Source organism: Erithacus rubecula (genome assembly GCF_903797595.1).
Source record: "Erithacus rubecula genome assembly, chromosome: 16".
Taxonomy (NCBI): domain Eukaryota; kingdom Metazoa; phylum Chordata; class Aves; order Passeriformes; family Muscicapidae; genus Erithacus; species Erithacus rubecula.
Window position 1 is genome coordinate 6,902,391 of NC_136668.1, and position 16,325 is coordinate 6,918,715.

The 16,325-nt window shown below is 50.0% G+C and overlaps 1 protein-coding gene across 6 annotated transcripts in view; it reads right to left on the reverse strand.

Moving 5' to 3' along the window:
* Nucleotides 1-16,325, reverse strand: part of NRG2 (neuregulin 2) — a 151,141-nt gene that overhangs the window by 41,899 nt on the left and 92,917 nt on the right. For all 6 annotated transcript variants that reach the window (XM_079319492.1, XM_079319490.1, XM_079319495.1 and 3 more), the window contains exons 2-3: nt 13,637-13,808; nt 1,837-1,955 (exon numbers count right to left, since the gene is read on the reverse strand). In XM_079319492.1, coding sequence (XP_079175618.1) covers nt 1,837-1,955; nt 13,637-13,808 — 291 coding nt within the window. The remainder of the gene's footprint in view (nt 1-1,836; nt 1,956-13,636; nt 13,809-16,325) is intronic.

Genomic DNA, 16,325 nt, shown 5'->3' on the forward strand with positions numbered 1-16,325 from the left:
AGGACAGTTCCTGCATACTGGGGAATGCTGCTTAACTCTGGGTAGCTCCAGGGAAAAGAGGAAAAAAGTGCAGAGGGGTAACAGGGCCAAAGAAGCCTCCAGAGATCACCATGGCCTTGGCTTTGCAGGGGCTACAGCTGGCCCTGCTGTCCTGGCAGGTCTCTGCAAACAGCAGCAAGGTGTGCCTGCAGCTGAGCAGTGAGCCAGGCAGCTGAGAACATGGATTCATGCAGGCAGGGAATCCACCAGATGCACAGCAAGATCTTTGAGTGTCTTTCATAGTTTTTTGGGTCTTAGCACATTTCTGGGCAGCTCAGGTGCGAGCCCATCCCTGCTGTGAGTGGTCCTTGCCACATAGTGTGGCTTCCCCAGATGTGCATTTCCCTGGCACATCCCCTAGCCTCCTTTACCTCTCAATTTCCTGCTTTCTTTTGATAATATTTCGTATTACAATTTACACCAAAATTCATGAGGGAATGAAATAGAGTTGAAAGGAGTAGCACTGACTATAAAAAGTTACTGCAATTAATAATATCTGAGAAGTTGATCTACAAGAAAAAGATGCAAAAGCTAGCAGAAAAAAAAACTAAATTAACAGCTTTAAGTGTCAGCCTGTTGACGTTGCACGCTTTGTGTTGGTGGATTTAAACACCCAGCTGTTTGGCAATCATGATGTGCAGGTCAGAGCCTTGCAGCAGGCACTGCTCAAGCAGTGAGAGGGGTGCTGGTGATGGGGAAGGGGCAGCAGAGGGAGCAGACAGGGCTCTGATGGCTACACACAGGGAAGGGAGGTTGCACATGCAGCTCCCATCAAACAGGAGCAGTTTATGGGTGTGGGACAGCCAGAGTGTGAGCCAGGGGAAAGAAAGGAGAGCACTGCCTCAGCTTCTTACTCAGGACACCTTTCCTATCAACTGGAAACAAACCCAGCAGAGCAGCAGGGCTGAGTCCACAGGCATGGAGGATGAAGGCAGGGAGGGGTGAGCATGGGTGGCCTTCCTCCAACTCTGCCAGCACTAGGGTTGAACAGGCAGGATAACCAAGGGGGAGGCTGTGTGATGCTGCAGCTTCACGGAACAAAAGACTCAGGATGGCAGACACGGCGAGGTTAAGAGAGAAAATACTGCCAGAAAGCAGCAGGAGAAAGCTACCTTCCCTCACACTGGGATAAAGCTGGTGAGAGAACAAAAAATTGCATCCCAGCAAAGCCTAGAGCCAGAGCCCAGTGCTCCAAGCCCAGGCTGCCACAGTGCCCGTTGTGAATGGCAGGAGGAAGAGCTTAGGAAATACAGTCACCCCTCCCTGGTTGTGCCCTCCCAGCTTCTGGCAGCCACTGTAGGGACTTTCTGAGCCGGAGGGTGCATCCAAACCATCGTGTTAAGCAATATAATTATCATGACCAAGATAATAATAAAACCACCTAACCTCAGACTCCATCCGCTGAGCTCTAAGAGATGGAGCACACATTCTAGGATGAAAACCAGAAGCAACTTCACTCATCACAAAGCTATGGTCTAATTACTTGTCTTCTGGTGAGTTTTGATTCTCAGAAATTCTTTAAAAAATGAAAACATCAAGCCCACCAGCTTTCTTTCCTCCTTACCCCTTTTTAAAAAAAATACATAGACTGTAAGTTTATTTAAAATGTAAATTAACCACATTGCCAGTGACAGATAACGAAGATAAACATTTATGCTAAGCTGCATTTTTCTTATCTCCCAAGATAGTTTCACTCGATATCCTGAAAGCATGAAACAAAATACAAGACAGACCGTGTGCAGAACCTTTCTGTGGAATGGCAGACAGCTCGAGACATTTGCTGGCTTCTTCACTTACCACTTTTCACATTCAGGCTGCCTTTTGCGGTGTCTTTCCCTAACACGTTCTCCGCTTCGCAGCTGTACTCCCCAGCATCTTCCAGCTTCACCTTGTTGAACTGCAGTCTGGAAATCTTTCTGTTGAAAAGTACAGCAGACATTTCTTACTCAACTGCTGACCAACCTCATGAAGTGACAATCATTGCTGGGCCCTGGAGGGTCAACCCTGCTTACCAGGATGGGCTGCCTGAGCTTGCAGGCTGAATAGGTTGGATAGGATTGGGACAAGTCCCTCCCCAGGATTTGCTCGGTGAACATCTCCCTCTGACCACACTGCTCTGAGCATGTTGTGTGGTTTGGTCTGACACCTGCTCTCATTCACACAAAAAGTCTTATGAGGGGTTGATGCCCCAGCACCCCAGCACAGGCTTTCCACACTGAAAAAAAGCCACTTTACTACTGGACAGTGGGACCTGCCTGCCAGGTGGAGATGTGGAGAGGGGATGCCTGTTCTGCACCTTCCTCAGCAGGGATGCTGAGCAGTCAGTGCTTCCCTGTGCACACTCAGCAAAAACACCCAGGGGGACGGACCCCTCTCCAGCCTGCACATCCAACCCTTGGGGTATATCACTGGAAGCTTCATCTGCACCCAAAAAAAGGGCAAGCCACTTGTTTCCCCCAAATACATACTCCAGTGGACTATAGATGCGTGGCTGAGCTGCACACACCCATCTCACCAGCCAGAGGTGCCTCGAAAGAGCAGGAGAAGTTGGGTGTGATGACTGCCCATGTCACCTCCCAGCCTGTGCCATCTCCCAGCTGTGCCACCTCCCAGCTGTGCCACCTCCCAGCTGTGCCACCTCGCAGCTGTGCTGCTCCTCCATGGAGAGGCAGCAGCTCTGCGGCAGAGCTCTGCAGCGCTGCGGGAAGGAGCATCGCCTTTCCCACTGGCTATGACTCATTCTCTGGGATGGCTCTGACTAACAGGCAAAACCTTTTGTTGCCCAGTTTAACAGGGATCTATAGGAGCCTTCAACACACACTGAGTGCCACTCATGAGACCGCAGTGGGACTCCCACATGAGACCCTCTGGTTTACTACATTTTCTTCCATTTTAGCCATCTTATCCAAACCCACCCTGTCTGTTTTTCTCATGAGGACATCTCCATCTGCTTTCTACCCCAAAAGTTTTACCTCAGGTCTGTGTCACGTTATTTAGAGACTTGGAAGAGCTGCCAGCTTTAGAGAGAGGTCCCAGTGGCCGATGTTGCTGAAGGCAAATATAATTCCATTTATGTGGAAAATAATCATTAGCCTTGGACATAGTTGCAATGTTACACGTGTCATCCGAGAAGGACTTTTCTTTGGGCTGTGCAAATCATTGTCCATAGGAAGCCCTTCACAGAAGCTCACTGGCATCTTTTTAACACCCTGACAAGCTGTTCTCCTGGGAGGCACGGCGCAAGGACACAGCAGGAACATCTCACTAGTTATATTAGTAAATTAAAAGCACTTGGAGATGACTTGGTAGAGCTCCCAGGAAACAGGCGCTGCCCTGTTTTACAGGATGCGGTCAAGTGTGCAATTGCATGAGCTGGGGCCACATGTGGAGCAATTTTTAAATGAATGTTGACAGTATGCAAAGACCTCTTGAATCCCTCTAACTGTAGGTCTCCCCTAACCCATTTGTGCAATGACTTGGGCCAACACATTCCAGCATGGGAGGCTAAATAAGAGGGCTGGTTCTGCCTTGACTGCCCTTCTCTGAATGTTCTCAAGTCTCTTAGCACAGCCTGTGGCAGCCCTGGGCATCGTGTCCCTCACTGCTGTGCTGCCTCAGCAGTCAGGTAATGCACAAGAGAGAGGCATTTAAGGACATTTAAGGGCATCCAGTGCCTATTGCTGCCCCGTGGCTGTTGGTTCCTGCACCTTTTTGGGAGGGACAATGGGTGCCTGGTGGAGGCAGCACCTTGTTCAGGATCATGTTCCCCACTCCCTCCAGAGAGGAAGCTGTGGAAATGCTCATCAAAAGGGTGAGATGGCTCCAGAATGCAATTCCAAGACTGCTCCCAGCCCAGCCATTACTTTCTCCCAGCTGTCTCAACCCTCTCTGCCAGAACACACCATTTGTTTTGCAAAGCAGCTCTCGGACAGGCTGCATTGCAGGCAGCACATGCTGAAAGCAGCTTGGAAGAGCAAGGCTCTAACTCAGAGTCCATAGAAAACACCATGCTGGCACATCAGCATGCTGGGGCTCTCTGCCAGGGCAGAGCTGAGAGCATCAATGGACACGCTGCCTTCAGCTGCCACAGCACAGATGTTCTAATGACTATTGGCTGCAGGGCAATCTCAATCCACAGCACATTTCACCAGATGGAGCAACTGGAAAAATCCACTACTGCATTAGAATATCACCTAGGTATGTGATCTTTTACAGGATAAGGGGGTGTAAGTCCCACAGATATGAATTAGAGTTACTAGTGGTACAAAAAGACTCAGCTCCAACAACAAAGTGAGAGACATTTTACCTGCAACTGGAGAATAATGTGAGCAGAATAAAGAGTGATGGTGGCATTTGGAGCATAGCAACATCAAGGTGAAATCAAAGGGGATTACTTTGTTTTAGTGCACAAGACTTGTACTGTCAAAGAGCTAATTTTTGCCATCACAATTTGTTGAAATTATCCTGAACTGTAAGATCCCCTTGAAAAATCAAGGGCTTTTTCTTGCTTTTCATAGCCCAGGCCAACGGTGGGGCCCCTCTTGGTCTCCACACTGTGCTGCATAATCTGCTGGCAACAGACTCGGAGGAAAGGAGATGAAGGTTGGAGATATGGATCAGTTTTCATTTGGAGCATATATGCAAAGAGAGTTTCCCTATTCCAAGAAGCACTGAAACAGCCAGAGAGATACCTTGCCTTACAGCATTAACCATGGGCCTTTTAATCAACATGGATAATGCCTGTGCACTGGAAGAACTGAGCTGAAGGGTGTCAAAGGGACAAGTCCTCACCTGCTCTGTGTTGCCAAAGGTGACCAGTCTGGTTTTGTTCTATTTTACTATCTCCTGAAATATCACAAAACTCCTTTGCAAGTCAACTTTCCAAAGCTGTGCTCTTCCCCCTGCTGTCCCCAGGGGCAGGTACTTTGTTCTCCTGTGGGTTGATTGTACAGGCACACCAAGGATTGGGCTGCAAGGAGTTAGACAGAGTGCAGGAGCTGGGGCTGGAGGCTGCTGGGCAGTGTCTCCTGGGGACAGCAGGGCTGGGAGAGCCCTGTGTGTGCCTTCACAAGGGTGCCTGGCTGCCAGACCATGCCATTCTTCTGGAGGAAGGCTCTGCCCCGGGCTGTTTGCTCAGTGAAAGGGCCAGGGTCACTGACAGATCCCATCATTTCGCTGCAGTGCAACTCTGTTGACATCTCTTTACTCCAGGGGAAATCTGTCTCATTGTCTTCCCTGACCCTCAGCACATATGACTTAGCCACGCACTAATTATCTCCTGTAGTGCCAGTGGAGGGATGAGCCACGGGGAATATGCTGTCTGCAAGCTCTGAGGGATAGGATTCACAAGGAGACCTTCAGCCTGGCCAAAAGAAGATCCCCCAAAATACCTTTCTGGCCAAGAGAAAAGAGTCCCCCAGAGGGCAGTTTGGAGGGATGAGTAAATCACCCTCTTCAGTGCCAATCTCCAGACTACAATGGGAAACAGGGAGATCAGCCCTTGGCCAGGACCTACACAAAGATCCTGGCAAATTCTGGCTGGGAAGGGTGTCCTCATCGGCTGTAATTTAGACATCTAAATGTGAGCTCAGGCCCTGAGGCCTCCAGCACAGTGAGAGGAGAAGAAACAGGCCCTGCATCTGAGCCAAGGAGGAACTTCTCATGACAGCAGTCATGTTCCCACCAGCACTTTGGTCAAGCTTGAATCATTTTTCCCCTCTCTTACCTACTGCCAAGTGGAAATGGGGCCATCTTCCCAGGTCATCTCCTCACCAACCATTCATGCCAGAGCATGGGATGGGGAGAGCAGCTGCCATGAGCTGTCTCTGGGACACCTACACTGAGCAGTCCGGGTTTCCTGTGTGAGCTCAGCCACTTCTGCATCCTTCTGGACAAGAATAGCTCTATGATTACTGCTGTTGTAGTATTTTATTAGTCTTCTAAAAATAGGGTAACTAACACATAAGTAACAAAGAAGTCAAAGAATAAGCTGATGAAGAGAACTTGGAGACTACCCCATATGAGGCCCCAAAACTGTCAATGAAGAGCACTGCACATAGTAAACACACCTGAAATCCTAGGAAAAGGAAATTCCCAAACATGACCCTTGCAAAGGACACCCTGGATGCCCTGCTGTGGTCACCCATTAACTCCCTTCCCCTCTGTTTGCAGGAAGCACACTGGCACTGCTGAGAGCAGGAGTGCCAGCAATTGCTGTAACGTGCACTGCTCACATCCTGCCAGAGATTTAATTGGTGCCTACATGCTGCCCTGGCACTCTCACCAGGCTGCTTTTGCCCTGAAAGAGCAGGTTAATGATTGGCAAGAAGATTCAGGATATCCAGTTTACAAACCACGAGTGTTGTCCAGCAGCCATCAAACACTGGGCTGGGGCAGGGGCTCCAGGGGGACATGTGCATTGTCCCCAGCACTCAGTGGGATGAATTCAGGGAGAGGGCATCACTGCAATGCAAGGGGAGTGTGGGCATGGCCATGGCAAAGCCCCTTTGTCTGGCAGGGCAGGAGCAGCCAGGAGCATCCCCTGCCTTGCACAGCCCCCCTGATCTCTTTGCTGCCTTCCAGCTGTGCTCAGCAGAGCACAGCAGAGCTGGGCAGGATGGCTGTGCCTGCAGTGCTTGAGGAAAACAAGTATCCTATGGATGTTCTGCACTCCAGAGCATCATCTGGCCAGCTCAGTATCAGCTACAGAAAGAACAAATGGGAGAAGGGACAGAAATGCCCTCAAGCAAAGCAATCAAATAAGAGGGGTAAGGACAGGAAGGTTTGGAGTTTTCAGCTTGGCCATCATCCCTTCTCTAGCTCCCTTCCTCCCCTTACACCATCATCTGACCCACTCTGTGCTTGACCTGCTGGGATGGTGGGGGACAGGTAATGTCCTTGCAGTGCCCAGACAGGACCAGCCATCCCCTGACCCCCTCTACCTGCTCTCTCCTGCCCCTGTTCCCCAACATTAAAGCGCTGTTCTAACCTGAAAAGCAGCTTTGCCCCTTCTCTGCTCAGCAGTGCTGTGGTCTCTCTGTGCCCAGGCTTGGGACAGGCTGATTTTAAGAGGAAGACTCGCCCAGTCCTCCCTCTGCAGAGCTGACACTGACACTGGTCTCAGAGTGAGGGCCAGTCACTTCTGGATTGGACAGTGTCAACAAAAGGAGAGAAGATCAATAAGTACACTCCAAAGAGCAGGGTCACTTGTGCAACCCCTCCAGGCTCAGATGCAGCCAGGCTATTCTGGCAGTGGGAAGAGGTGTGGGGCAGCAGAGGCAGTGACACACAACCACACGCCAGGGCCTGGAGTGGACTTTGTGGCTGCTGTGCTGAGAGGCAAATCCCTGTGTGCTGCTGCTGCTCTCTGTGGCAGGCCAGGCTCTGGCACCTGCCAGGGTGTGACATCAATACATGAGAAAAAGCTCAGTTTTGGGCTGTGGCTGATGCACAGACACAATGTCATTGCAGGGTCCTTTGTATTACTTCTCCTGGAATTCAAGGCAATTGATTCATCCTATGAATGTTTCCTCCAACCCCAATGCCAGGATTTTAATTTCTTTGAGAAAATGTAGGTCCTGGAGCAGTACTCTGAGGCCAGCTCCCAGCAGGTTCTTTCCCTGCTTCCTGTGATCTCATACAGGAGCAGTGTCCCCAGAGCCAGGGACTTCCCAGCACCAAATGTGGAACAGATACCTCTCCATCCCAAAGAATATGTAACCTCAATACAGAGACAAGGGGTGCCCAGGTGTCACCACCTCAGCAACCAAACCCTGAGCTGGTTCTGTGGCAGGGAGGGAAAAGACCCCAGTGCTGCTGAGGAGAAGGGACAGAGGTCCTAGGTTGGAAGTGTATCACCTGTTAGGTGGAGGTTGATATGCTGGGCAAATCAGAGGCAGGAGCAAAACATCAGGGGTGGCCAGAAGTGAGGATGAAGGCCTTGAGAGGATCTCTAAAGCAAAGCACATTAGTTATAAAGAACCAAAGAGGAGAGGGAGGTGCCACAGCAAGAGCAGCTGTCATGGGGACAGCCCTGGGCAGAGCACAGCAGTGGAGATGAGCAGAGCCAGGCTGCAAATACTGATACCAGGAAAAAGCATTTTGGAGAGCACAGATCATGAGAAAGGGATGGCACCTTCACATGGGCAGGGAACTACTGCTCAAAACCTCTGTGAAACGCCACTGTGATCGTGCACAGGGTGTGCAAGAGATCTAGATAAAATTTTGGGTCTCCTCATGTCATTCTTTTCTCCCAGGCCATTTTTTCTGCAGCTGGTACATGTCACAGATCCTCAGAAGTGGCTGCTCCATGCCTGCAGGTCTGTGATGTGCTGTTCTGGGTGAGCTGCCAGCAGCCTCAGCCCTCCTCCACAAAGGTAAAACATTTAAAGTGAAACAGGATGAATGGGATTTCAGCTCAGGTCTCAGTGAGGACCTGATCTGTGACATTTTGCAACCGCAGTGGGCGAAGGTCTGCAGAGAGAGATTGTTGTTTTTGTAAGCAGCCAACATGGCTGGAGAAACCACACAAAATTTCAGGCACATAAAGCTCCTTCCACCTCTAAGTTTGCAGAGCCTGTCAGCTGAAGCAGCCCAGCAACTGACTTGTGACTTGTTAGCAGCTATAATGCAGTCAAGTTTGATTAAATGTCCATTCCCTGACTCTCTCAGGAGCCCCAACTTGCAAAGTTTGTGGATTGTTTGAGCTCAAGACCCAACTGCTTCTCCTTTCAGTTCTCAAATTCCCTGGTTCAGTCCCAGGTGCATTGGCCAAGATGATGTCCATCATCTCCTCTAAAACAACAAGCAAACAAACAAAGGAGATGCTCTCCTTCACACCCCCCTCCAATAAAGTGCCTTCAGCAGCTAAAACCAGATCCCAAATATCGGAGACTCATAATGACATCGTGAGAGTTAGCAAGGCAGCAGCTCCCCTGGTGATTATAACAACACCGGTGCTTGAGAAGAGGCTTCGCTTCAAGGCATCTGGAATTGCTCTTGCAAGATCCATTGTCAAATGAGCTTTTTCCTTTGTTTAAAAATGTCAGCCCAAAGACCCCTGCCAGAGTGGTGGTATAGCCTGCTTGAGTTCACTCTGGCTCCCACAAGGCTTCAACAGTTCTCTTTGCCCCTCCTTGTCTCCAGGCTTAATTAGGAAATCATTTATCTTTATTGGCACTCTCTTTCCCCTGCTGCTTTGGCATTATTTTTTTTTTTTTTTGCCTTCATTCCAGTGCAGTGAGCTGTACAGGGAAGACCACAGCCCCATTCATTGTGGGTGGGGAATAATCTACAACTGGGAGCCCTACAAGGAAGACCCCAGCAATGAATCTGCTCAAGTGGCATCGCCTGAGGGACTACTGTACAGAAACAGGAGAGGAGGGTATCCCCTGGCTCCACTTACAGGCTAACAATAGGGATTCCTGGTGATACTGAAAGTAGGACACTACTCCCAAGGGATGTCATATGGTCAGCCTGTCCCAAACTGAACTGCCAGCCCTCTCCAATCTAATGATACGCCCACTTCATCACCCCAGCAGTGTCCCTTGGTAGCAGAGCACACAAAGGGAAAGGGCTGCAAGGACAGGCAGAGCTCGGGGACTGCCAGGCTCCTGGGCTCCAGCTGAGCATCTGCACGTCCCAGGCTGAGCCCCGAGCATTGAGACTTTGAGAGAGGAAGGTTCTCTACACCTCCACAAGCAGAAACTCCCTTGGCTTCCTCCACAGCTGGCATTTGACCATTTGCCAGGGTAACCAGAACGTCAAAACCCAACCTGAACTTCTTGGGAGCCAGCAGCCTCAACAAGACCTCAGACATTTCAGCCAAAAATGGCATTGCTTTGGCAGCTTGGGGGAGAGCCATTCACTGGCCTGTACTTCCACTACCACAGGCAATTCTTCCTGGTAACTCCTCTGGGTTCCCCATCAGCTGTGTTTTATTTAAATGAAGATGGAGATAAAATCCCAGCCAATAATTTCTTCCACCTTAAAGAGGTTTCCCCTTCGTGCAAGCCAGGCTTGCCCCAGCCTGTCACTAATTACAGATGGAACATGAAGTTCAGAAAGGAGGAATCAGAATTGTTCCCCTCCCTCCAGCAAATATCCATTGAAAAAAGCCTGACTCCTTTGCCTGATGGCACCAGAAGTTTTGCCAGTAAGTTTAAAAAGAAGAGGGAAAATGATTGATGGCAAAGCTGAAGAGATGACATGCAGTTAAGTGCTCCTCTCCTCCTTACAACATATACATTCCTTATTTTGAAAGGGATTCTCCTGTTCTAGAGATCAGACGAAAATCTGATCACAAAAAAAAAAAAAAAAAAAAAAAAAGGTTCAGTCATACTTTCTAGTTAGAGACCTGGAGGCTCTTTAAACACACAGGGAGGAAAGCCAGGAATGAATCACAGAGGGCAACCAGGTTCTTGTCTCCCACCCTAACCCTCTGCATGCTAAAGATCTCCGAGCTGAGAGATTTCAACTGTGCCCAGCTCTGTCAGGGCCAGGGAAACACTATGGACATCCCTTTGCTGGAGGGCTCCTTTTGCCTGGCTCCAGCAGAAAACTCCATTAGGTCTTTGGATTACACTTCTAAAGAAATGATTCTGAGCACCTGGCCAGGTCCTGCACGGCCTGAGCAGTTTTTGCCTTGTGTACTTTCCCTGTGAAGATCCCTCCCCAGTGCTCCATTTCTGGCCCTCAGAAATCCCCACTCTGAACTGAAAGGAAGAGCAGAGGATTATCTGGAGACCAGTGTTATCTCTAAGTAGAGCCAGATGTATAAATCCCATTATTCTTAAAATAATCATTATAGAGTAAGATCTCTTTTTAGAGATTTACAGTTTGGGATGCTTATCCTTCCCTGGAGTCCCCTCCCAACATGCTGGAAGTGATGTTCTACACCCATATCACATGTCCCTCCACTAAACTTGGCCCCACCAGCTGCACAATGAAGACATCAAAGTCATGAGGGCTCCCTCAGCCTGCTCTGAGCAGTTTTTTGGTGTTTGTTCCATGCAGTCCAGACCAGAGAGAGGCAGGTCCAGTGCCAGTGGATGCTCTGCTGTCAGCTCTGGGGTGCAGCAAACCCAGTGCAGGGGGCAGAGGTGGGAGTGCCAGCGTGGGTGGGACACCCAGATCCTCTCAGAGAAGTGTTCCTGCACTGCTAAACAAGGGGAAATGCTCACTGAGGGGAATTATCTCAGAACTGCCCCACAGAATGACAGAATCCTTTAGGTTGGAAAAGCCCTCTGAGATCACCGAGCCCAGCCATTCCCCCAGCACTGCCAAGGCACCAATAAACCTGTTCCAAGTGACACATTACACAATTTTGAACACTCCCACCAATTCCCTGGGCAGCCTGTTCCAATGCCTGACCACCATTTCAGTGAAGATGTTTTCCCTAATATCCAAACCCCCCTTGGCACAGCTTAAGGCCATTTCATTTTGCTCCTGCTCAACATTTGCTTGAGTCCAGTCTCCACAGCCTGGTCCCAGCACAGGACAGGCACTGGGGCAGAAGCTGGGATGGGAGGCAATTCTGGGGATGCTTTGGGCTCACACCTTTGCTGCTGAGGGAGTCTCAGACACTGGAGGAGGCAGGTGCTCAGCTGTCTAAAAATGTTTATCCTTGGGCGTATTTTGCCAGCAGGAAGCCCTTCCAGCACCACACATCTTTGGCCTCTCACTGGAGAGGCAAGGTGTTGCCATGGAAACTGGTAAATGCAAAATTCTGACTTGACAGCAGTGTCCTGAGGAAAGGGGACTAACTTCCTTCCATTTGTTTCTGTCCCTGGCCCAGGGACTGCGTGTCCCCCCTGCATGGCTGGGGTGGGAGGCCATCCTGTCATGCTGGACAGGGGGTGCCAGGAGGCCAGGCTGGACTGGGATAACTGGGAGCACAGCAGGGAGTGCTGTGGGAGCATCCCAAGCTGGCTGGCTGCCCTGTGCCTCTGAGGGAATGTGCTCCCCAACATCCCAATCAGCCCTAGGGCTGCAGGATTGCCACACCTGGCTGCAGAGCTGCTGCAGACACTTCTCCAGCCCCAGCACCCACTGCTAAACAGCCGAGGGCCAGGAAAAACAATGAGGAGTGAGGCAGGACAGCTCTGCCCTGTCCCTGCTGCCTGCGAGCTCACCCTGCCCCTCCTGAGCACCCATTTATCCTGGACCACCAACCACCTCACTGCCTCATCCCAAAACAGCCACAAGTCCTGGAATTACCAAAAGGAGGTCAGCCATCCTGGGAGTGACTCTGGAACCAAACCAAACAGGACTGAAATAAAATTGGAGCAATTGGCAACACCCCATTCGAGCACTGACTGATTTTTCTAACTGATTTGTAGTGGCTTTTAATTTTAAAAACTGCTACTTTATCAAGTCTATAATGAGCTCTTATTCACACACCCAGAACGTATGTTAGCAAAGAATTAGTATCAAATTTTCCAAAGGGTCAGGCTGACTGTTGCTGGCTAAGTCAGGATGTGTGAATGGAAGCAGAGTCATGATTATGGAATAATTTTATGATATATCATATATAAATATTGGGCCTTGAGAAATATCAGCATGGATTAATTTAAATCCCTTCCAGTGAGGAGCCCTTAGCTTGGTCACTGGGGCTTTTCTCCAGATGTTTTAGCAGTGCCTGAATGAGGTGGTCTGAGGGTGGCAGTCACTGAGAGCCACCTCAGAGCTTTGCTGGGTGGGGACTTTGGGACAGATGAGAGGGAACTTGCCCTGGGTGGACAGATGAAAGGATTTGCACAAGACAAGGTCTGTGCAGGTGACTGTGACCCCTGATCAGTGCTGTGATCCTGCATCTCAGCCCTGCTCCAGAGAAGATTGAGAAGTGATCTCAGTAATGCATACAAATATCTCCACGGGGTGTCAGAGGATGGTGCCAGACTCTTTTCAGTGGTGCCCAGAGACAGGACCAGGAGCAATGGCCATAAAGTAAAACACAACAAATTCCAGCTCAACATGAGGAAGAACTTCTTTACACTGAGGGTAGGAGAACACTGCAGCAGCTGCCCAGGGAGGGTGTGGAGTCTCCCTCTCTGGAGACATTCCAACCCCACCTGGACAGGTTCCTGTGTCACCTGCTCCAGGTGACCCTGCCTTGGCAGGGGGGTTGGACTGGATGATCTCCAGAGGTCCCTTCCAGCCCTAATTTGTCATTCTGTGATTTTTCAGTGGCCTTATATGCTTCTGTGCCCACCCAAATTCTGGAGGGAACAAACCAATTCCTCCCACAGCCCTGTGGCTGAGTGATGGGGCCACAGTTGGATTTGGGGACCTTCTGCATCCACCCCCCTAATCACAGAACAGGAGCCACCCCAGGCAACCTGAGGGAAAGCCTTGTCTGCCCACATCACACACACCTGTCTCAGGTATCCAACACCTCCCTGACCCCAGGGCAGCCCATCTACAAACCCAGCATCCTCCCTGTGCATGCCCTGCTCCTCTGCCCACTCCTCTCTGAGCACACTGGGGATCTTGGGGGGCTCTCAGTGCTCAGCAGTGATTTGGGGGCACAGCAGCACCTCCAGCCAGAGGTCCCCATCAGGGAGGGAGCAGAGGCAGAGCAGCCCTGTGTCATACTTACTTCCCATTCCCATACTTGATCCGGATGTCTTTGCTCTTCTTCAGCTCTTTCCCATCTTTAAACCACTTGTAGGATGGCTGAGGGTTTCCAGCAGTCGCCTCACATTTCAGGGAAATCTTCTCACCCACATGAACATTTGGGCTTTTCAGTTTCTTCAGTTTGGGAGGAACAGCTGTGGAAAGAGAAAGGGGACACTGTGAAACCTGTGAGACCCTTTCAGAGCTGTGCAGGAGCCCCCCAAACCCCGTTCCCTGGGCCAAGCTCCTGCTCTCATGCCTGCTCCACTGCTATGAGATGATGGAGAGAGAAAACAGCTCACAGGGAAAAAGCATGGAGTCAGAAATGGAGTCAGAAATGGAGTCAGAAACATCCACATGGGGAACAGAGGGAGCCCCTGGCTCTGGAGGCTCCACTTGACCAGGTCTGATGGTCCCACAGCAGCCCATGCAGGCAGGACCCCTGTGTCTCCTGTCCCTGCAGAGGTTTGCTGAGCTCTCCAGACTCTCCCACCACACACGAGCTCAGTCTCTTCAGACACTCTTTTGGCCCTGCTCCTGGCCATGGCTGTGCAGATTACCAACACCTACACGACCTCTGTAGCTGCAGGGGCGTGCTGCCAATCCCACAGCCCCCACAGCCCCAGCCAGGATGTTCTACTGCAGATGGAGCAGAGGGTCACAGGGAGCAGGGAGCAGGACCCTGACCCCGGAGGCTCCATTTCTGCTGCAAAAACCTTGTTCAGCTCAACACCAGCAGAGCAACAGCCACTGAGAGGGGCTGCAAGAAAAACCTGCATGTGTAAGGGGTGAGAAGGGGAGGGACAGCCCCTCCTCAGGCTGCAAGAAGTGAAAGAATAGGTATTTCAAATGGTTTTATGCCAGCAGTGTCAGGCTGGCCAGCAGCCTTTCCAGCCTGGAGCCTGGCTCTGCATGTGGGTGTTTCAGAGAGCTGATTTTTACCATGCACCTGGAACATCAGACAGAGAGGGAGACACTTCTTATCAATCTCTGCCAGGCTTCATATTAAACCTGACAAGAAAGGATTAGCAGGCTTGCAATTTTTCTTTCAGCTGACAGCTCTGTACTCTTGTAGCTCCCTTTTTCTTTCTCAGTGTTAACCTTAAAAAAGGAAAAGCAGCTTGCTGGTTTTGCCTTAAGAATATTGGTACCAATGGTTTCCCCTTGCCTGAGATGTGTTACAGCGAGGGAATTTCCTCTTTCTAACATGCACAAACCACCTTCTAATTGCTTTGTGCATTCTGATCTTGTGAAATGGCAGAGCACTCCAAGGCAGAGGGACTGGATGGGTTTCATCACTGTTTTACAAACCTTTGTATGCCTCCTCTAGTTCTTCATGCCAAGCTAAGTTAGTGTAGGTTGATAGTATTTAAAGATCTTTCTCACCAAAAAAGATCCTACATGAAATAATAAAAAGCACAGCAATCATCAGGAAGATGCTCCTGTGGCAGGAAGCTCTCAGGACTCTCATATTCCTCATGGGAATGAGAAGCTAAATTGTCTTTTATCAAAAGGATCCCAGCATGGGTAGAAATGGGCCAGTTCAGAGTAACAGGAATTAGCCAAACAAAGTTCACAGTGACTGAAAGGCAAGCCCAGGACTGTGGCAGGGCTGGTCCCAGGCACATCAGACCTTGCAAAGCTTTGCCAGAGCAGCTGTGGCTGTCCCTGGATCCCTGGAAGTGTCCAAGGCCAGGCTGGATGGGGCTTGGAGCACCCTGGGATAGTGGAAGGTGTTCCTGCCCATGGCAGGGGGTGGGGATGAGATGAGTTTAAAGGTTTTTTAAGGTTGATTCAACCCAAACCAGTCCATGATTCTAAAAGGACAGGGACAGCACAGAAGCACTGGGTCAGCTGCAGGCAGTCCCTGCAGACTGGTCACTGTGCTTTGGCACAAACAGAGACTTCTGACCAGAAATGAGCTCAGCTTTCACCAAATTTTAGGAATTCTGGGAAAATCAAAGGTTTCATGGGTTTTGTGAAGCCCATATCCCTGATCCTTGCCTGGAAATGGGTTGCCCAGAAGAGCTGGAAGGCAGTGAAGGGAGAAGAGCTGGTCTCTTCTCAGAACACTGCATGGAGAGCCAGGAAGGTAAACAGGACCTTGCTTTTATAGGGGTCATTTTGGGGAATAGAAAAATAGACTCTCAAATATTTATTCTGTCTGGATGTGTGTGTCAGTTGGCTCCTATTGTACCCCGAGGTCACCCTGTCCCATGCCAACATCATCCATACACCTTAAATACAGGGAAGGTCCTGACCTTGGCATGGCTGCATCTGCTTCATTTTATTTCCAGTCTGGTGGTCTGCTGAATTATGAAACAAGCAGAATATGGGTTAATTTGGACTGAAATATCAGTCACTGAAAGGAAAACTCTTGTCTCATTTCAGAGAAGCCACAGGTGTGAAGAATTCTGGTATTTCTTAAGCTAGAACCAGTAGTAAGATGTAAACTGGTGTTAATACTGATATAACAACTGAGTCCTGGGGGGTGAAAGAATATTTTCTTCTTGTCTCCCTTCCATAGCTCTATGTACTACTTTCACCCTGAGTGGAAGAGAAACTGCAAACTGCTGGTAGAGAGGGGTGTCAGCCCTGCCCCTCTCCACCGAAATGCAGCAAGAGCAGAGCAAACCCCAGAAACATGCAGCCTGTGGAAGAAGAGGGACAAG